This window comes from Oikopleura dioica, chromosome 2 (genome assembly GCF_907165135.1).
Source record: "Oikopleura dioica chromosome 2, OKI2018_I68_1.0, whole genome shotgun sequence".
Lineage (NCBI taxonomy): Eukaryota > Metazoa > Chordata > Appendicularia > Copelata > Oikopleuridae > Oikopleura > Oikopleura dioica.
In genome coordinates, this window is record NC_137292.1 from 15,857,360 (window position 1) to 15,875,776 (window position 18,417).

The following is an 18,417-nucleotide window of genomic DNA, read 5'->3' on the forward strand; positions in this document are numbered from 1 at the left end:
TTTCCATTTCCCTCAATTCATGCGAAAAACAACTGCCGCGGGCGGTTTCGTTCTGCATAAAACGGTCGTTACACCCCACCTAGTCTCAATCTTCTAGAAAATTTCAGGAGAAAATTGAAAATCAATTATAAAAAAATGAAATTTTTCAACGCTCTCGCATTTTTCGCTGGTTCAATTTCCGCCAGATCCAGCGGAGCTCCAGGATATACTCCAATTCTGCAAAATTTGAAGCCAGGAGGACCTCATGCCAGATTGTGGGCGACCAAGTAAGATAGAGAATGGTTAAAACTCGTATTTTTCGAAAATAGTATTTCAAAATATTCACAATTTTGTTTACAGAGAAGAATTTGGCCCTGCCCATCACCACATCAGCTTTGGCTACGACGAGTCCTCCGGCGAAGTCGTTTTCGTCAACGGCGACAACGACGCCAAAACATTCAAGGGTCTTCTTCTCCGACTGACTGGCGCTGAGTTCAACGGCATTCCCGGCGGCTTCAAAGGCTACCCCCACCAAAGCAACTATTTGACGCACTCATCTCCCGCCTTGAAAAGCACTGCCGATGTTCGCTTCCCGATCTCCTGCAATCCAGGCGACAGTGTCAAAGTCGAAGCGACGATGGCGATCAAAATCAACGAGTTCTTTTTCGATCTCGTCGGCGAATTTCAGTGCTGATTTTTTTTGTTTGACTGGTATTTGAAATAAACTGTCAACAGCTAGAATGATCTTCAAGCGTAATCGAAGCCGCAGGGCCACTCAAATTTTTAAATGAAAGAGGAAATTTTCAGCAGATTGAAAATCATGAAACTCAAAATTTTATTCCTTCCTTTTTCGTTTTCTTACCCAGGCGGCGCGCCGGGATTTTCAAGAGTCCTGGAAGCTGGGCTCGGCAATCTGTGTAGAAAACCTGAGTCAGGGTCTCAAAGATATTTCAAGAAAAGCCCTGTAGCGTCACTTTTCCAATGAGTTTCGCCAAATCAGCTTGCCAAAGAAAAGCAAGGGGGTTTTGATCAAATATCTTTCAGACCCTGACTCAGGTTTTCTACACAGGTTGCCGAGTCCAGCCCGCAAGACCTGAGCCCAACATTGATGAGTCCCCATTCAAAAACTTGGATTCAAAGAGACAAATATGGACCCACCCATCATCACCTCAGCTTCTACTACGACGAGTCCAAGAGAACAGTGATCTTCAAAAACGGGGACAATGAGCCAAAACGATTCAAAGGACTGCTTCTCCGAGTGACTGGTGCTGAATTTGACGAAATTCCTAATGGCTTCGAAGGGTTTTCCGGCCAGTCGAACTATTTGACGCATTCGAATAATTTAATCAAAAGCACTGATGATGTCCTTTTTCCGATCAAATGCAACACGGGAGATAAAGTGAAAGTTGAAGCGACGATGGCGATTCATAAATACTTATTTTTCTATGGAATAACTGGAGAGTTTACTTGCTAGAGAAAAATAAAACAACACGAACCTGCAAATTTTGCTTCTTGCAATTATTAAATAAATCATGAATAAATGAGTGGCCGTTTTTTCTCACCGAACCTTTATTGAATAAAAAATCACCAAGTTTAATTGACTTATTATATGGACACCACAGAAAGAGAAGGTAAATTGGGCAGCATTGAGATCTAGTAGGATTGTTAACCTGTGAAGAAAACCTGAGTCAGGGCTAATAATCAAGTTCTTTCGGACACTGACTCAGGTTCTCTGCACAGGTTGCCAAGCCCAGATTGAGATAGGCAGAAAAGATGTAAAAATGACAGTGATTGATGACTCATCAATGATGAGTTAAAAAACCGGATAATTTCAAACAAGAAGATGCAACTTGTTTCCTTCGACGTATCCAACATCGCAGTGGTCAGGCTCGAGACTTTCGCTCAAATCTCGGTATTCCGGAATGCAGAAATCCTCTGAACCGGCAATTTAAAAGCCGAAAAAGAAAATATGATACTTAACAAGGTTGATAACTGGCAGGGTAGTTTCTTCAGCGTCGTTATTATCTATGAACACTGTAGCTTTTTGAGATTTAGAAATTTTCCTTTGGACGGCTTTGATTTGAAACGTAAATGCATCAGTATAATTCTTCAAATTTAAAACAAGATGGATGACGCCGTTAGTGCCAAGTTTAACCGATACACTGCATTCTCCTCGATATTTCAAGAAGCACAAGTATGTCAAATCGTCATTTGGTTCATCAGAACCGAGCCATCTTCCAATGCTTCCCAGCGCAAAATATCTTCCATTATCACGAGGTTCTTTCAACGGAACTTGCAATCCTGTACTATCGAATTTATAAACATCGCAGCGCTTTAAACAGTACAGAATAGAATCGCAAATTCCAAAATATCTTTCTTCGAATGGATCCGGATGTGATGAGTGCAGTCTCAGTACGCCCGATCGGTCATCATTTATACGTGTTATATGTTCCACCGTTTTCGGGCAGATTGCCAGAGAATAATGACGAACTTCTTTCGTATTCAAATCACAATGAAAAAGTTTCGCAGACAAAGAAGGAAGTCGAGGGTAAACGACCACGAGCCAATTAGATTCGCCGATGAATCTTGCCCAAATCGAATGCCTACCCCTTGGAAGGCTGAAATCGAAGCTCCAAAAAATCTTTTCTTGTCCACCAGAAAAACTGCTAAAATCGACAACATATCGACGCATGGGTGTATCTTCTTGATAAAAAGTATCTTTGAAGTTGAGTACAGGATGTAGATTCATACAAGGATTAGTTTTATAATCTCTCCAAGATCGTTGCCGAGAGAAATTTCGGTTTATTGGAGAATAAGTAATTTTCTCGTGCAGAAAATGTCTCTTGCGTCCTAATTCTAAAACAGTTGAATTGATACACTTTTGACGAGTAGAATTAAACCTGCAAACTTTAATGTTTCATAATCAAAGAAAGCCGGCAAATCTTCGTGACGGTGCCCCAAAAAAACTGTTTCGAGCATGGTTATTGAATCTTCAGGTTCAAAGTCATAATACTTAATCGGAGTTGCATTTTTTTTTCAAAATTTCTCTTTTGCTTAGATGATTTTCACAAGAGGCAAGCTGACTGTTATTTTTCATTTGCAACTCTTTCCTCGATAAAATTTTGTGGATCATATTCAATTGGTTCGATAATCGGTGAGCGCTCGTCATTTTCGCGATTAATCTTGAAGATACGATCTCCGGCCCGGTCTTTAGTAAAAATCTAGGCAAATTGAGAGTGAACGTTTCAAAAGTTATATTTTCTTACATATGAGCCAGAAAATTTGACAGAAGAACCGAAGAACTCATGTTCTGTAAATAATTCCATCGTCGCTTTTGGAATCAGTTTCTTCTTGTTGTTTTTGAGATCTTCTCGCTTTTGAATAATTTTCATGATTTCAGAGAGACGATCAGGTTTTCCCTTTTTCTCTGCTTCGAATTCTTTTCCAACGAGATCAAGAATTGTGTCTCTTTCGTAATGATAGTTGAGAAAGTTTCGGCAAAAAAGCGTTCTCGTCAGATCATCAAAAGATCGATCATCGGATTCCAGAACAAAAGGGGCGAGTAGAGTCAATGAATCCATCGGCATTCGCTCAAAAATCAGCTCGGACAAAATTTGCGGATAATCGAGCATCTTTCTTAGAGTTGAGCGACGAAACTCATCCATTTTAGCCGATTTTTTTACTTTTTGGATCACTAGAAATTCAATTTTAGACCCTTTTTACATTTCAATATGTGGTTTATTTAAACATTCATTTTTCAAATAATTCGCTCGCTTTTTGAGTTGAAGCAGCATAGATACACTTTACTTTGCAGTGTTGGATACAGAAGATTTCTTATCTTTCAGTTTTTTTGTACAAAATTTTGAAAAAGTAAAATTTAAAATAAATCGTCGTCGTCGTTGTCGAGGATCAGGGCATTTTGATTTTGGTCATCTGAGGCTGAAAAATTGGTTAATTTTCAATTTTTCGAGGAGTTTCTTTAAGAAACTTTCTTACCACCAGGTTGTGAAGCAGAAGTGAAGACGGGACGGTGGCACAGTGGGCAGACGTTTTTCAAGCGCAGCCATTTCTTTATACAAAGCCTGAAAAAAAAAGTTAGATTGAAATCATGTGTTAGGGGGTAGACATCGAGATAGGAAAATTTCTAGCGAAAACTTATCGTCAAAAAAGTTCGAGCCTTTTTTATCAAACAAAATAGTGAGTGAAAAAGATAATTTTCTGAACAAATCTCTTAAAATTTTCTAATTTTTTAAATTGGGGACCCCAATTTGGATTTCCCCGATTCGGAATTCGGAATTAACCTGGTTATTTCATCTTTATATCTTGGAATAAAAAAAATCCTCACACAAAGCCTAGCCCTTATTAAGTACTGAATAGCTGGTCAAAAATGAACCTTAGAATTCTGATAATTTTGTCCTTACTTGTGGAATCTATGCTGACAACTTGTCTCCACGACGGGATTCGAGGAACAAGTCTGAACGGCAAAATCTTCGTAGCAAATTGCGCATAATCTATCCGGCTCAGGAATCTAAACAAATCTAAAGCCACGCTAAAATGGCGATTGTCTTTACCTCCGAAACGTCGACGACCTTGAGCTTGTCAAGCAAATCGGCGGTTTGAAGTCGGAGCTTGATCGATTTCGCCGTTTTGGTGAAAGTTCTGTAGATATTGAAATAGGTGTGGATAGTCATCATCAGAATTCGGACGACGGTCATTATTGGACGCTCGAAGATCAGAACATAGCTGAAATTCAAAAAGGATGAAAGAAAGTGGGAAGGAACTCTTGGCTCGGCAACCTGAGTAGGAAACCTGAGTCAGGGTCTGACAGATCAAAAATGAAAAACCGCGTAGCGTCTTTTTTAAGAACGAAGCCGCAAAGAAGTTTAAAATAAGATTGAATGATATTTTTGCGAAGCTACTTTGCGGCTTCATTTTCAAAAAAGCCGCTGCGCGGCTTTCCATTTTTGCTCTTTCACACCCTGACTCAGGTTTTCTACTCAGATTGCCGAGCCTAGGGAGGGACTTACATGGCATTTATCAACATAACGATTCCGCCGAGGAGTTCTACTCCTTTTGAAGCCGTCTTTGTCCAGAAAATCGTATCTACGAACAAATATCAGTTGAAATGAACAATTAAAAGAAAAACCTTCATCAGCGTCATTTTGATTCAACCAGTAAACGGCGAAAGACGTGACCGCTTTGACGATCAGTTCCAGCGTAAAGACAAAAACGGGAATCGACCAAGTTGAGATTTCATGATTTTTGAGCAGCTCAATTTCGATGCAAAGCGGAATGAGGAACAACGCAAACATCGCCTGATTATTTTGTTGTCAAAAAGATCAAAAGAAGAAGAGAACCTGTAAAGGACGAGAAACAGAGCGCCCGTCGACATGGTTGCTGTTCAGTTCGGCGTCGACGATTTCGTGGAGGTAGTGGAGACAGGCGACCACTTCCAGCCAGCTGTTTTTGTAAGCGCGCTCGAATCGTTCTTCGGGACTCATGAAGGTGATTCCTGTTTGCAGCGCCATGAATCCGTGAAGCATTCCTAGTTTTTTAGTTAGGAAGATAGTCTATTTGCGAGATTTTTTTAGATTGCCGCGAAGAGAAAGCGACAGAAAATCGCGAGATTTCGGCACGATCTACTTTTTGTTATTTTTGTCGCTCCTATTTTTTCCTTACCAAGAAACTGTCCCATCCGCTGCCCCCTCTCTTCGGGATCATTCGGTTCTTCTCCATTTCCCAGCCATCTTTGAATAGCGACGCCGAGCCAAACTCCCGGCCCAGAAAGAAAATACGCAACTGCAAAGACGGAAAACAACGAATCAGTAGTAATCAAGACGATGGAACTGACGATTGTGGAGGGCATGTAGTCGCCGAAATATTGCATTTCGACAAACTCGTGGAGGCCAAAAGCGGACATGTTCATCATTGCCAGACCGGAAGAGTTGAGACTCGTTATTGAGAGCTTTTCGATGTCAGGACTCGACTGAATATAACTTTAGATTATTCAAATATCCGTTTTCGAAGAAGAGGCGCGAAGCGACAAAATTTGCGCGGGCGACTTTTTGAGACAGTGCCGGGAAGCGACAAATGAATCCGACAGAAAACCCACTTCACGACTTTCTTTTACTGGTATCTGATTGGGCAGCCAAGTGAATAGAGAAATCTGATTCGAGAAAATTGTCGCAGAAAAGGGTCTATGTCGCATTTTTTTTTTGTCGCAGCGCGGCTTTCCGGCTGCTAATTGGCTACTAGCCAATGGCTAGCTGACTACATACGGGCTTCTGATTGGCCAAATATATTTATTCATAGTCAATCAGAAGCCTGCATTCCGCTTTCTGTCCAATCAGCGCCAGAAAAGTCGACAACGCAAAATTCGTCGCAATTTTTGTCGCTTTCCCATTTTTACCTCAATAAGGCTTTCTACAGATTTGCCGAAATGCGTGTAAGTCGAAATCGCGTGCAAAACGCTCTTGATGATCATCGAATGGAGCAATATTTTAAGAATGATTCCAAAAGCTGGATTGTTGTTCATCAGCGTTTCCAGCATCAGGCGGAGGCCGGTTCGCATGTGCGCGTAAACTTGAGTTTCCGGATCGGTGTTTTCTTCCTCGAAAATGTTGTTGTACTGTTCGGCTGTTTATAGGGTTAGCAATCGATAAACTCGAGTACTCGAGGTAGAAAAGACTTTTTCAAACTAACTTTCAAATTTTAAACCCTGGCTATGTCAGTATCATGAATCGTCCGTAAAATCTCTCTGGTAATCGGAATGATCATATTTCTGAGACACATGATTCTGATTCCAAGAAGAATGTAATACGCCGCGCTTTCGAAGTTCGCGAAAAGCATTATTACTCCCACTGCGATGGCGGGCAGTTGGGAGAAGGACCAGCGCGAATCTTCGTCTTCAGGCTCGATGATCATCAAATTTGAAAGCGTCGCGCGGAAGAAGATCAGGTTGAAGAGCATAAACGCCACGCGGACCAGGTACTGCAAATTCAAAATAATGAATAGAATTTTTCTTCCAAAGCTATTATAATAACACCCTTATTTAATTTCACCGAAAGAAAGATTATTCTATGTTCGATGGAAAGCTAACACTAGAACATTCCCTAAATAAGGCGGCATCATAAAAAAATGTCGACAAAAAGTTCGATTTTTGCGACAAATTTTTCATAAATTTGATTGGTCGGCTAGGCGATTGCGGAAATCGGGAAGGCGGCACGAGGCGACAATTTTCGGCCGGCAATTCTAGCGAGAATTTAAGAAAATTTTGGACCAATAAGATTGCCACATTCGGCGGGTAGGCCAATCGGATTTCAGAAAATAGTATTCCGATTCGCGCTGCAATCCCGTCTAAAATTCGACTAAACTTTTGGGCAAGATCGTCGACTTTTTTGTCTATTCGAGTCAACTCCCAGGAAAAATGGCTATTTTAGAAGAAAAATTCGCAAAAAAATCGCAAACCTGAAAATCGGGAAGTTCCATCGGGGCAAGACCGATGAGTCCGTAAATTGGCGGCGAATCGGGTCGCGTCAAATTGAGCAAAAAGGCGTCTACCAGGTTTAGCATACAATGGCCAATATAAACGAGAACGAGGCGGTAGTACTGGGGGATTTTGTCGTCGTGAAGAAAAAGCGGAATAATGGAGCCGAGCCAGAGCTGGACGCTGATCCAAGTCGGGGTCGAGTCGTGAAGGATTCTTCCCGAAACGAGAGCTTCGATCATGATGAAGAGCGGAACTCGGTAGAGCTCTTTTGGAATGTTGAAGTTCCATCTGAACAATAGGATAAGAAAGGGAGGTGCACGACGAAAGCTGCGGAGAAAAAAAAAGAGATGAACCGAAGCGACAAAAATAAGCGTTGATTTTATGTCGCAAAATCAGTGTCGCACGAATCCTGGCGTCTTTTGTCGCGAAAAATGATGGAATTATTCTTTTTTACAAATTTCTCATTGGCTGATTTTTTATTTGAAAATTTAGTCACTCAAAAATTGTCGCTTCGTGTAATACGGCCTAAGAAACCGGATTTCTGTCGCGAATTATTTCGCGCAAACGCGACTGTAAAAAACGAGGCAAACCTGAATGGGTCAATTTCTCTTCGCGCAACTTCCATTTTCCGCGAATTTCTTTGTTCACCAAGTTTTCGTTGTTTTTCTTGCAAATAAAATATACACTAGAAAGACTTCGGAATAGGCGTTGTCTTTATTTCAGAACCTTATCGACCTCGGCATGTCTAAATCAGCAATCTGAAATAAAATGATGAAAGTCACGAGTTTCTATCGTAAAAAGAGAGAGTTCTGGAAGAGCTTTTTTACGGCAAATAATATGTTTGAGACAGACAAGTCAAGTTTTGTCTCGAAAAAATACAAATAAAACTGAAGGAACTCAATAAATTTGCAGTTTTCTCGAGGTAACGACTCGAAAGGACAAAAATTTCGACAAAATTCTGCGTGAAAATTTTCGACCAATAAGCAGTCTGAATTTGGCTAATCAGCTAACGGAAAATTTTGTCGTATTTTTTGTCGATTCGAGCCTTCTCACCTTAGTTTCTTTTTTTAGAAAGAAAAATTGTATTTTTAGTCGAAAATGCAAGATTTTGAAATCGAAAAAATTTGAGTCAAAAAGATAAATTTCTCAAAAATACGATTTTCTCTTAGAGGTAGACTACCAATTATGATCGAAAAAAGGGAAAATTCAATTTAGGCACCATAAATCCTTTCTTCAAATAAAACTCTGGATGATTCTACGCTGGCGCTGATTGGTCAAAGCCAACAGAAAGCCATTCCGCAGCGCAGTTGTCTCCGTTTTTCGTAAAACGTCAAATCTCGTCGCCGTCTCGTAAAAATTAATTTCTCAGAGTTTTGAAAGGAAGAAAGAAGGAAAATGAAAGGAGAGAACTAAAGAAAAATTGGCGGAAGCATGCGAAGAAAATTGCTCTTTTTATCGATTTTTGGATTTGTGCGCGCTCAGGATTCAGGAAAACCGGCTCAGATTTAAAGATTTTTGGGTTATTTTAGGTGCTGGCGTGAATCGACCAAAAATGCGACGAAAAAAATACGATTTTTTGCGAATTGTTTTTCTGAAAGTCGATTGGCCTATCCGCCCTATCCGCAAATCTGATTGGTCTAAAATTAAACCCAAATTTAGGTCAAAATTGTCGCACTTTTTGTCGATTCCTCATACCATTCCAAAAAGTTTTCGAAATTTAGAAACATTTTTTGTCTTTTAAAATTCGACCAAATTTTCGTGAGAATGAAAATGCCACGCTGTCAAGAAGAAACTCCTTTTCAAACATAAAATTTACGTCGCCTCGGCTCCAAAGTACGAAAAAATCCGTCGCTAGTCATTTCCGTATTTTATTAGCGCTTTTGATCTGAACACATCTTTCAGCTGCAAAAATGTACAATTCTAATTGACTCAGTCTTATCCCTTTTCTCGGCCTGATTGTACTCAACAAACAATCGTCAATCGTAATAATCAAACTGTAAATATTGGCCCAGTGACTGTTGTTCTTTTGTCAGGGCTCGGTAACCTGTGTAGAAAACCTGTGTCAGGGTCCAAAAAGAGCTTTGATAAAAACCGCGTAGCTTCGCGGCTTATTTTCTAAAAAAAGCCGCTGCGCGGCTATTATTAAACCTCTTTTCGCACCCTGACTCAGGTTTTCTACACAGGTTGCCGATTCCAGTCTTTCATTTTTTTTATTAAAAGCAAAAATTCTGAGCCCGAAAAAAAGAAGCCGAAAAAAGCAAAAGCTTTTTTGACTGGGACGACAAAACCGTTGACGGCTATTTTTGCCACAATTCAAGACTTGCTTTTTTCAATGGCTTGAACGAAAATGGCGATGTTGATCTGAGCAAGTTGCCGGAAATTCCAAAAAAAGATGCGAACAAGTTTTTGAAGGTAAAATATTTTTTTTTTTTGATTTTGAAATCAAGGAAGATTTTGATTATTTTTTTGAATTTCTGACTGGGCTCGTCCTAATATAGAAAAAAATAGAAAATGGACACACTTGCCGAGCCCGGGCCCAGATTTCTGAATGTTCACTGAAAATCATCTTTCAGACCGAAACGTCCTTCTCCGTGCTAAAATTCGGCGGCTTCTTCGAGCGCTCGCTAGAACGAGTTTCCATCGAAGAATATTGCGACGGAGAAAAACTCGGCGACAACGAATTTTCCACTTGTCGAGAAAAGAAGCGGGCTTTTGTCAACGACTTTTGCAAAGAATCCGACAGTTTATTTTTCTCGAAGAATTTTGGATCGCTGAAGAAGTTTGAAACGAAGCTGAATTCGGTGAGGAAACAAAAGTATGATCGCTGCATGGAACATGTCAGAAGGAGAATGACTCAGGCAGAGTTGCCAATTTTATAAGCTTAGTAAACTGAGCTTACTAAGCTGCCAGCTAAGCTTATTCAACTAAGCTAATCAACTAAGAAGTTGGCTTAGCTGAGCAAGACTGATTACTTATGTCGGAAATGATGAGGAATTTTTTAGCAAAGTAAAACTTAGCTGAACTAAGTCGAATCGGAATTGAAAGGCCTATGCTGAGCTTAGCCAACCTACGACACATGCTGTAAGACTTTTCCTTTACGATAAGTTGAGCCAAGCATTAGCTAGGCTTAGCTGATTTTGCCAAAAAAGAAATGCAAAAAGAAGCTAGCTAAGCCTAAGCCGAAAGGCAGCTTAGCCTAAGGAAGCTTAGCTTCGATGAAATAATTCTATTAAACTTAACGCAGTTGAGCTCAGCTGGTTTCTAGAGAAAATAAGAGAAATTCAGCTGAGCTTAGCCAAGCTTAGCCCACCGCTTATTTTTAATTAATTTTAACCAATAATTTGCACAAAATTTGCAACCCTAGGCTCAGGTCATGGGCAAACTCGCTGGAAAAGAAGTGAAAAGTGACGAGGACTCGAAAAAGAAATGGCAAATGGAGTTGAAGCCAGACCGGTTGTTCAGAGGCTGGTGGCATGAATTACAAAAGGCGTTTTTGCGAGTTTGCATGACAGACAAAACCGACTGCGCTAGAAAGTGCAGCCACGAAAATGGAGTCTGTCAACTAGCCAAAGATCCGACGGCGAATGAAGATGACGAAAAGTGGGTTTATGAATGCCAGTGCCAGCCGGATTACGAACCAGTCGTCTCATCGAACACAGATCCAATGGTCGTTTCCGAACTTTGCAACAGAACAAAAGTCGACGCTCCAAAAGGCTCGTGCTCTCCCCTCAGGCACGCAAAGAGATACGAAATGGCCCGAGGCGCGACGCCGGACAATCCAATGACGGAACTTCGAGACACGATTCCAGTCGACCACCAGTTTCTCTGCACCTCACTGAGGCCAAAGAATGAACCGTGGGATTGCGACTACGATATTGAACGAGAGACTTGGCGAAAAAGACGAGCGATTGGTAGCAAAATTGAAAGAAATGAGTTCATTTCGCAAACGGATTTCGGCTACTTTCCCTGGGTCGTCGAATTGAACCACTATCCTTCCAAGAATTTTAAAAAGCCAAACGCAAAGATTGAGGAAAAAGTTACTGAGAAAGACAAGATGAAAGGAACAGACACTCACAGGGACGGGTTCGTACCGGGGGTCGTATTTACCGGATTTTAATAATTGTAGGCATCATTAATTTTGCTAGAAAAGGGGGGGCTGTTCATCCTCTTAATTCCAGCATTTTTGGCCTTGTTCATCGCGCCAACGCATTAGTAGCTCAAGCAGTGGCCACTAAAGCTTCGTCTCCTTCATACTTAGAAAAAGGGACGAATAACTTATTCGGAATTAGGCCACACATGCTGCATGTGACATGCAAGAGGTTTAAGGATGAACAAGGCCACCCCCTATTATGCACACCAACCCTCTGAAAGATGTTCTGGAACTCTGATCGCTGGGAACAAACAGTCAGGCCAGGACTTCATTATCACAGCCGCCCATTGCTTTTGCGCCGAGCAAGAAATCGGTCAATGGCTCGTCCGAATCGGCATCATCGACAACACAAAGCATCTAAATCTCTACCAAGGAAAATTGGATGCCCTGACTGAAGCGCACCTCGGCCCAGAAAAATACGTCGACGTGACGATTGATCACTGGCAAATGGGCGCTGAAAATGATTATTTGAATAATGGCTGCAATACTGGAATGGGATCGTCGGCGACTGGAAAAGACGATTTCGCGATTCTTTATTTGAACGGAAGAATGAGGCAGAAAATTCGAGAGAGTCTTCAGCACAACGTCAGGCACAGCTGCGTCAATGGAATCGACAATTTCAATCAAATCAGAAATGTCGATTCGATCAGCGATTATTACGGAAGCAAGTGCTTTTTGGCTGGATGGGGCAGTCATAAAAAAGATGTAAGTACCATTTCTTTTTTAATAAAGACATGAATTTTTTTAGGAATATATGACGCTCGGAATTCCGAAAAAATCCAACTTCATCAACGTCAAAGTGGTTCCCTTCGAAGAATGCCGGGACGACCCTATTTACGGCCTGAGCAACGATCCCGGAATCGATCCAGACGAGTTGAAAAACATCGATCCGAATAATTCGCCGTTCATTTGCGCCAAGGGTTTCGAAGGAAGCAGCAGTTGTGCTGGCGATTCAGGCGGAGGACTGTTTTGTTTTTCGGAAGAAGGCCAAAGTGTCCATTTGCTCGGGCCGCTGCATGGGACTACTGCTTCTCGGTGCGAGGTAAGAGAGGGAAAATGAAGCTGATTTCTGATGCCGTTTTCAGGAGGGCGGATACATGTACTTCGCAAATTTGGCGCACGAGCAATATCGAAGCCTCATCGAAAAGAAAAAGAAAAAAGCTACTCAAAGAGACGAACTGTAATTTTCAATTCTTCTGTAAATTTATATTTTTTTGTTTTCTTTCCAAACTAGTTCCAAAAGGAAAATACTCACATTGCCTCGCTTCATAAACCACTTACCGATCTTTACTTCAAATCTTACGAAAAATCGACTGTAAATAAAACTGATACGTATTTTAAAGCGAAATTCGAAAAAAACTAGAGAGACTGAGTAAGAGACTATTTGAATCGTAAAGAGCTTAAGTGTCGAGAATTTATCTGTATTTTGATAAAATACAAAGAGAATAAAAATGTATCAGTTTTTTTTTCAGAAAATTTCATTTGTCTCAGTGTTCCACTTGTAACCAAAAAGGGTAAAGTCTCTTTCGTATGCTTTGAAAAGTTTGTTTCTCGTCGGAATCGAAATATCTTTCATCAGAGCGTCGATTCTTTCTTGAATCGCGCTGTTCTCGTCCGTGCTCGCGAAGCCTCCTACAGCTTGGTGGCGAATATCTTCGTAGCCAGCTGGAATCTCGATTTGAGGCAAAGCGTCGAAGACTTCCGAAAGCTCGGAGAAGAGATTTCCCACGTCCACGATCGCGTCGTATTTGTTGAAAAGGCAGGTGTTGCGGACTCCTCCTTTTGTTGCCGGGCCGGTGATTGGAGAAAAGTGAGGGTCAAGAGTCGCCAGATCGTGCTGGAGAATGAATTTCACGAATCGGGGGAAACTGATCTAAAGAATACAATAATTATCATTTAATAAATTACACAAAGCTTAAAATTAATTTCTCTGAAGGCCAAAATTATGATTTTTCTATTTTTTCTATTAGACGTAGCGGCTTTTCATTTTTGATCTTTCAGATCCTGACTCAGGTTTTCTACTCAGGTTGCCGAGCCCAGGTAATAAGGGTGTCACTCTGCTAAATTTTGCTATGAAAATTTGAAATAAAAATGCTTACAATATGATCTTCGTCGCCAATATGCTTCAAATTTTCAAACTCCAAGCAGCTATCTGGCACTTTTTTGTTGTTCGCACCAAAGTGTCGTACTAGAGGGTAGCAGGGAATCTGCTGTGTCGATCCGTAAGTTGTCTCTGGAACGTAATACTTGTCGTAAAGCTGCTCCATAATCTGAAAACAGGTTTAGTTTTTTTCCTCCCTTGAGAATAGAGCAAAGAGCTTGAAAAATTTATAAAATTGGCTTGGATTACAGCGAAAAAACTCTGTAAATCAATTATTTACTCGGCTCTTACACACTTGAGCTAGGTTTCATTACTGTAGCTTCTGTGGCAATAGAATTATCTTAGAACTTACAAATTGTTTTTCAGTGACGAAATATCTGAAGGACTTGGCGCGGAGGAGGAGATTAAGTCCGTAGCGGATGCCTGGGCCGCCTTTATTTTTAATATTGAACTTGTCGTTCCAGGCCGAGGCTAAGCGCAAAATCGGATGGCGGACGACTAAGACTTTCAACGCGGAACGGCAGTCGTTTACCAGCTTCTGCCCCTTGATTCTGCCAAAGGAGATTGTTTTTTGAAAAAAAAATAAGACAAGCAGAAAGATGCCCCCTTTCCTGTGGTTGACGAAGCGAACGGCAGATCTGTAAGAATACGGCTGCCCGGGCTTTTTTTCTTCGATCAGGTTTTTCGGGAGCTCGAGCAACTTGAAGGCCATTTGGAAGATGTATTGCGACGCGCATTTGTTAGGCACGGAGATCATCAAATCACTCGAGATGAAAAATGAGCTGTTTTAGAGCTTCCAATTTGAAATTCACTAATTTTTGATTATTTAATAGAAATATGGATATGGAACTTAAAACCTTTTTGGTAAAAAATGATGTGAAAGCTTTTCCTATAGCCGGAATTTTCTTTGCAAAATTTCGGAGATTTCCAATTTCTCGGCTTTTCGTTGTAAAATTCTTCGCATTTTTCGTACATCGCGGTGGCCCTCCTAAAGATGCTTGAATTTTCATGCGATTTCTGCAAAAAGTCAGGAATGACTGTCGTATTTTCGTTTCCAAAAAGATCATTTTCAATTTCTTCTTTGTCTTTGAGTTTTGATGGCGTTTTCAGAGAACTTTTTTCTTCAGAAATTTTCGGTTTCTTTGAATTTTTTGTGTCATTTTTCCCCGTCGATGAGTTAAATTTTGCTGTTTTCGGTGACTTTTGGATTGTCGTTTTTGTCGTCGTTGTTGTTTTCACAGTTGTTGTTGTTGAAATTCCCGTTGTTGAAATTTCCTGTGTCGTTTTTGTCACTCGATAGGTGGCGACAGCATACTGAATCTTTTGAATATACTGTTCTTCTTCATTTTCTAAACTTTGCATGCCAAAGAGAACTGAAATCGTCAGTCCCCGAAGAACTTCAAAAATCATACCTGTCATCGCGAAAACGACGTAAAAAAGCGTCGTTCGATTAAAATTGAAATTGCATGGAAAAATTGGAAATCCTCCATTCATATCAATCTTGCACTTCTTCTGTTTTCCGATTTTTCTCTGTTTTTTTACATTCAATTTTTGAGAAATTAATTAAAGTGGCGAAAAAGTAAGCGCGGCGGGGAGAAAACTGAAGAGTCCTTTTCTACGCTACTATGTCAACAGAAAAGGTCGAAATGATTATTGAGCTTTGAGGAAAAGACGCCTCGAAAAACGAATGCTGGAATCAGATGAAATATTCATCGCCGTCTATTTTTACGCTTGGATAATGGAGAATGGATCGTGGAGAGACATCTTCGCTGAATTATGGATGCGAAGGAAGAAATCATTTATTGCAAGTCAGATGAATGTTTCTATCAATTTTACGACACGAGTCAGTTTGAAACAGAAAGTGAGGTTTTCATTTTTTTTTTCACATATAATGCAGCGTAATTTGCCGATAGAAACAAATAGGGTTCCATGAAAATTGGGTTTTTGACTTCCCTTCTTGCTAGGCTCGGCATCTTGTGGGAGTCTGATTATGAAAGAGCCGCAATGAAAAGCTGCGTAGCGGTTTTTTACTATTAATTTTAGCCGGAACTTTAAAATAGCCAATAGTCGTCAGGAAGGTATTTTTTTCCTGACGAACCGTAGGTCACCCCAATAGTCTTGTAATATTGTCTTTAAAATATTGCAATACAATTTACAGAGAAAATAATACCGACGCGGCTTTTGATTCATAGCCAGACTCAGGCATTTAACACAGGTTTCCGAGCCTAGCAAGGGAAGTAAGTAAAAATTTACAGTGTAAATCCAGTAAGCGAGTATCTGAATATGCATTATCGATCCTTCGCCTTCGAATGATGATGGTATTACATGATGAAAAAAGATGTTCGATCTGTGGCGAAAGCGACTTTCAATTTGAATATCGAAATCGCGCAAATCGCCGCTAGAGGGCTCGTCCAAGTCGCTTTTAATAATGCAAAACGCTTCTCCTTCGCCTTTGACAGGACATATTTCTTTGCTCATCTGACAAAAAATAACTAATATATATTCACTCAGAAAAATTCTTTTCAAATTTTTGGATCGTAAAATTTGCGCGAAAATGATGTTTGATGATTCTGGGCCAAGTTTGCGGAGAGATTTATGATTGATGGAAGTTTATGGATCGCCTGAATTTTATATTTCGGAAAAAGGCCAAAAACAGAAATTGAAAATAGAGAAGAGATGTTGAGAGAGATGTCATGCAGGCTCTACTCCCAGTACTACCAGCTCAAACTTACTGTAAGTCGGATAAAAGCAATTTTTTGGGGAAGTGTTTTGAACCGACAAAAATATTTCGACAAATTTTTCGTGGAAATTTTCAACCAATCAGAAGCCAGGATTCGGCTAATCGGCAAATCAGCAGCCGAGAAGCCGACCACGCAAAATTTGTCGAAATTTTTTGTCAGGTCTTGACACCAACCAAGTTTTTTGAAGAATCAAACTTCTGCATTCGGCGAGTAGGCGAATCAGATTTCAGAAAAAAATGTCGCCAAAATTCCGGATATTTTTCTCGTTTCTTTTTGTTGACCCGCGCCGCTACCAGAAGATTTTGAAGTTTTTTTCTTAATAAAAAAATCCGATCAAATAATTTATTTTTTACTGAAAAAGCCTTCAACCTTCTGCGCGTGACCTTTCATTCGAGTTTACTACGTTCATTTATAGCGTGTGTATAAGGACCGTCCACCTGACAGGTCATGAAAACTCTGACAAACACGCTCAGACTGGCCAGAAAATTATAATAAGTTTTTAAAAAGAGATGGTTTCTATACGAGAACGTCGAGCAAGCGCGCTAGAAAGGGTTCAAAATCAGGTATTTTTCGAAATTTTGGATTTGCTGAATTTTGAACCCTTGAGCTTGGACATGTAAAAATTAATAATTTCCGAGCAAAAGTTGAAAATGAATGTTTAGGCAGTTCTGATTTCAATTTTGTACATCGGAATGGGTTCTTTCCTGCTCTATCTCGTCTCCGACTTTTACACGTTTCTGGAGAGCCCGCTGATGAAAACGAGAAATGGAGAAGTGCGCACTCGTGATCTCATTAATCTTCCTGAAGGGTAAGTCAACTCGAGATTTTAAGAGCAAAATAGCGGCAAAATTGGACATTTTTGATCAAATTTTTGGAGAAAAATGAGAAAGCGACCGTTTCTGAGCGACGTAACCTTCAAAAATAATTGACCAACTCACTTTTTCCGAAATTTGAAATTAGGGTCTTCATATTACCATGATAAGTATTTATACTGTATCTTTACAAGAAAAATAAGGGTGTCCCTATGAAAAGTTTCAGAGTTATTTTCTATGAAAAATCCTTATTCAAGAATTCCAACGCCATTCTTTCGATAGTTTTCCAAGTTTCGAAAGTTGTATTTTTCTTCACGAGCGCCTAAGTCGATTTATATTTTATTGTGTCTGGCGCGCGGCCAGACCCCAGACTGACACTTTGAATACCTTTTCAAAGAAAAACCTAAAGGCAATTATGAGTGACCAATATTGACAGTTTCTGAGATGATGCTCAATTAGCTAATGCAGCACTTTCGCTTGACGTCAGCTAAGACCCTTCAAGGTCGATTGGATTATGCAGAAAAGATATCTCCAGAAATAAGCCGCATTTTCTATGCATGTGCTCTTTTGGGGGCAATTAAGTTATTTTGTGGAGAAAGACAGCAAATTGCATTTTCACAAGTTCATTTTAAAACTGAAATCGCAGTTCAGATTTTGAACTTGCAAATAATTTTCGTCATTTTTTATTATTCTACAGAGAAATAAAATCTATGTCAGCCCCTAAAAAGGAGCTTAATTTTTAATCCCCGCCTCAATCTTCCTTGATTTTTAATAATCCCTTTTTTCAGAACGAAGAACAGTCTTTTATTATTCTACTTCCTCTTTTGCTCGATCGCCATGTCTACTGGCTTTGTTTGGCTCTTTCTTACTGTTAGCTACGATGTGGTTGTTTTTAGGGTGCTTCAGACGATTCTAACGCTCATTTCAGGGAATGGTCCTCGTTGATTGCAAAATTTTATTTTGAAAAATTAAGATAATTATTTTATTAGCTTATTTATTAGTTTTTATGAGAGATTAATTTAAATGACAATATAAATAATTGTTATTCTAATAAATTATTCTAATTTTTATTTGCTATCAAAAATTATTAATTGAAATTTCAACTATTCAATTTTCTAATTATTTTTTTTTTAATTTTCAATTTT

General features: G+C 39.9%; 8 protein-coding genes across 8 annotated transcripts; 4 read left to right on the forward strand and 4 right to left on the reverse strand.

Moving 5' to 3' along the window:
- Nucleotides 1-102: 102 nt before the first annotated feature.
- LOC145699125 (uncharacterized) lies at nucleotides 103-713 on the forward strand. The gene is made up of 2 exons (XM_081776377.1): nucleotides 103-266; nucleotides 340-713. Exons 1-2 carry the CDS (start codon nucleotides 136-138, stop codon nucleotides 671-673), a joined length of 465 nt encoding a protein of 154 aa, XP_081632503.1. The 5' UTR covers nucleotides 103-135; the 3' UTR covers nucleotides 674-713.
- Nucleotides 714-1,540: 827 nt separating this feature from the next.
- LOC145697031 (uncharacterized) lies at nucleotides 1,541-3,669 on the reverse strand. Its single transcript, XM_081774165.1, has 5 exons — nucleotides 3,246-3,669; nucleotides 3,090-3,200; nucleotides 2,880-2,991; nucleotides 1,956-2,835; nucleotides 1,541-1,914 (listed from the first exon to the last, which is right to left on the reverse strand). Exons 1-5 carry the CDS (start codon nucleotides 3,642-3,644, stop codon nucleotides 1,863-1,865), a joined length of 1,554 nt encoding a protein of 517 aa, XP_081630291.1. The 5' UTR covers nucleotides 3,645-3,669; the 3' UTR covers nucleotides 1,541-1,862.
- A 38-nt stretch (nucleotides 3,670-3,707) lies between these two features.
- LOC145699034 (uncharacterized) lies at nucleotides 3,708-8,232 on the reverse strand. Its single transcript, XM_081776285.1, has 12 exons — nucleotides 8,059-8,232; nucleotides 7,447-7,756; nucleotides 6,700-6,969; nucleotides 6,389-6,613; nucleotides 5,659-5,965; nucleotides 5,337-5,524; nucleotides 5,126-5,294; nucleotides 5,007-5,082; nucleotides 4,551-4,722; nucleotides 4,401-4,507; nucleotides 3,976-4,061; nucleotides 3,708-3,918 (listed from the first exon to the last, which is right to left on the reverse strand). Exons 1-12 carry the CDS (start codon nucleotides 8,091-8,093, stop codon nucleotides 3,857-3,859), a joined length of 2,007 nt encoding a protein of 668 aa, XP_081632411.1. The 5' UTR covers nucleotides 8,094-8,232; the 3' UTR covers nucleotides 3,708-3,856.
- A 271-nt stretch (nucleotides 8,233-8,503) lies between these two features.
- Nucleotides 8,504-11,585, forward strand: LOC145698510 (uncharacterized). Its single transcript, XM_081775710.1, has 5 exons — nucleotides 8,504-8,639; nucleotides 8,684-8,955; nucleotides 9,712-9,880; nucleotides 10,042-10,326; nucleotides 10,839-11,585. The coding sequence occupies exons 2-5, from the start codon at nucleotides 8,900-8,902 to the stop codon at nucleotides 11,583-11,585; spliced, it is 1,257 nt and encodes a 418-aa protein (XP_081631836.1). The 5' UTR covers nucleotides 8,504-8,639; nucleotides 8,684-8,899.
- A 210-nt stretch (nucleotides 11,586-11,795) lies between these two features.
- On the forward strand, nucleotides 11,796-13,011 carry LOC145698511 (uncharacterized). The gene is made up of 3 exons (XM_081775711.1): nucleotides 11,796-12,323; nucleotides 12,367-12,660; nucleotides 12,704-13,011. The coding sequence occupies exons 1-3, from the start codon at nucleotides 11,796-11,798 to the stop codon at nucleotides 12,800-12,802; spliced, it is 921 nt and encodes a 306-aa protein (XP_081631837.1). The 3' UTR covers nucleotides 12,803-13,011.
- Nucleotides 13,012-13,032: 21 nt separating this feature from the next.
- LOC145698512 (uncharacterized) lies at nucleotides 13,033-14,431 on the reverse strand. Its single transcript, XM_081775712.1, has 4 exons — nucleotides 14,313-14,431; nucleotides 14,072-14,270; nucleotides 13,718-13,888; nucleotides 13,033-13,491 (listed from the first exon to the last, which is right to left on the reverse strand). The coding sequence occupies exons 1-4, from the start codon at nucleotides 14,429-14,431 to the stop codon at nucleotides 13,087-13,089; spliced, it is 894 nt and encodes a 297-aa protein (XP_081631838.1). The 3' UTR covers nucleotides 13,033-13,086.
- Nucleotides 14,432-14,480: 49 nt separating this feature from the next.
- Nucleotides 14,481-15,405, reverse strand: LOC145698513 (uncharacterized). Its single transcript, XM_081775713.1, has 3 exons — nucleotides 15,132-15,405; nucleotides 14,577-15,092; nucleotides 14,481-14,530 (listed from the first exon to the last, which is right to left on the reverse strand). The coding sequence occupies exons 1-3, from the start codon at nucleotides 15,211-15,213 to the stop codon at nucleotides 14,481-14,483; spliced, it is 648 nt and encodes a 215-aa protein (XP_081631839.1). The 5' UTR covers nucleotides 15,214-15,405.
- Nucleotides 15,406-16,036: 631 nt separating this feature from the next.
- On the forward strand, nucleotides 16,037-18,217 carry LOC145698514 (uncharacterized). The gene is made up of 3 exons (XM_081775714.1): nucleotides 16,037-16,452; nucleotides 17,123-17,268; nucleotides 18,061-18,217. Exons 1-3 carry the CDS (start codon nucleotides 16,396-16,398, stop codon nucleotides 18,215-18,217), a joined length of 360 nt encoding a protein of 119 aa, XP_081631840.1. The 5' UTR covers nucleotides 16,037-16,395.
- The last annotated feature ends 200 nt before the right edge of the window (nucleotides 18,218-18,417 follow it).

Bases quoted from the DNA above. Each gene is read 5' to 3' on its own strand.
- LOC145698511 (XM_081775711.1), top strand. From the start codon at position 11,796: ATGAACAAGGCCACCCCCTATTATGCACACCAACCCTCTGAAAGATGT. The intron at 12,324-12,366 runs GTAAGTACCATT...GAATTTTTTTAG, and splicing joins GGGGCAGTCATAAAAAAGAT to GAATATATGACGCTCGGAAT. The intron at 12,661-12,703 runs GTAAGAGAGGGA...TGCCGTTTTCAG, and splicing joins CTACTGCTTCTCGGTGCGAG to GAGGGCGGATACATGTACTT.
- LOC145698510 (XM_081775710.1), top strand. From the start codon at position 8,900: ATGCGAAGAAAATTGCTCTTTTTATCGATTTTTGGATTTGTGCGCGCT. The intron at 8,956-9,711 runs AGGAAAACCGGC...AGCCCGAAAAAA, and splicing joins TTTGTGCGCGCTCAGGATTC to AGAAGCCGAAAAAAGCAAAA. The intron at 9,881-10,041 runs GTAAAATATTTT...ATCATCTTTCAG, and splicing joins ATGCGAACAAGTTTTTGAAG to ACCGAAACGTCCTTCTCCGT.
- LOC145699125 (XM_081776377.1), top strand. From the start codon at position 136: ATGAAATTTTTCAACGCTCTCGCATTTTTCGCTGGTTCAATTTCCGCC. The intron at 267-339 runs GTAAGATAGAGA...TTTTGTTTACAG, and splicing joins GCCAGATTGTGGGCGACCAA to AGAAGAATTTGGCCCTGCCC.
- LOC145697031 (XM_081774165.1), bottom strand. From the start codon at position 3,644: ATGGATGAGTTTCGTCGCTCAACTCTAAGAAAGATGCTCGATTATCCG. The intron at 3,201-3,245 runs GTAAGAAAATAT...CAATTTGCCTAG, and splicing joins TCAAATTTTCTGGCTCATAT to ATTTTTACTAAAGACCGGGC. The intron at 1,915-1,955 runs GTATCATATTTT...TTGCCGGTTCAG, and splicing joins CCAGTTATCAACCTTGTTAA to AGGATTTCTGCATTCCGGAA.
- LOC145698513 (XM_081775713.1), bottom strand. From the start codon at position 15,213: ATGAATGGAGGATTTCCAATTTTTCCATGCAATTTCAATTTTAATCGA. The intron at 15,093-15,131 runs GTATGATTTTTG...TGACGATTTCAG, and splicing joins CGTCGTTTTCGCGATGACAG to TTCTCTTTGGCATGCAAAGT. The intron at 14,531-14,576 runs GTTTTAAGTTCC...ATCAAAAATTAG, and splicing joins CATCATTTTTTACCAAAAAG to TGAATTTCAAATTGGAAGCT.
- LOC145698514 (XM_081775714.1), top strand. From the start codon at position 16,396: ATGTTGAGAGAGATGTCATGCAGGCTCTACTCCCAGTACTACCAGCTC. The intron at 16,453-17,122 runs GTAAGTCGGATA...ATGAATGTTTAG, and splicing joins ACTACCAGCTCAAACTTACT to GCAGTTCTGATTTCAATTTT. The intron at 17,269-18,060 runs GTAAGTCAACTC...CCCTTTTTTCAG, and splicing joins CTCATTAATCTTCCTGAAGG to AACGAAGAACAGTCTTTTAT.
- LOC145699034 (XM_081776285.1), bottom strand. From the start codon at position 8,093: ATGGAAGTTGCGCGAAGAGAAATTGACCCATTCAG. The intron at 4,723-5,006 runs GTAAGTCCCTCC...TTTGAATTTCAG, and splicing joins GTTATGTTGATAAATGCCAT to CTATGTTCTGATCTTCGAGC. The intron at 4,062-4,400 runs GTAAGGACAAAA...TTTTTTTTTCAG, and splicing joins TGTCAGCATAGATTCCACAA to GCTTTGTATAAAGAAATGGC.
- LOC145698512 (XM_081775712.1), bottom strand. From the start codon at position 14,431: ATGGCCTTCAAGTTGCTCGAGCTCCCGAAAAACCTGATCGAAGAAAAA. The intron at 14,271-14,312 runs GCTTGTCTTATT...CTCCTTTGGCAG, and splicing joins AGGAAAGGGGGCATCTTTCT to AATCAAGGGGCAGAAGCTGG. The intron at 13,492-13,717 runs GTAAGCATTTTT...TGTATTCTTTAG, and splicing joins TTGGCGACGAAGATCATATT to ATCAGTTTCCCCCGATTCGT.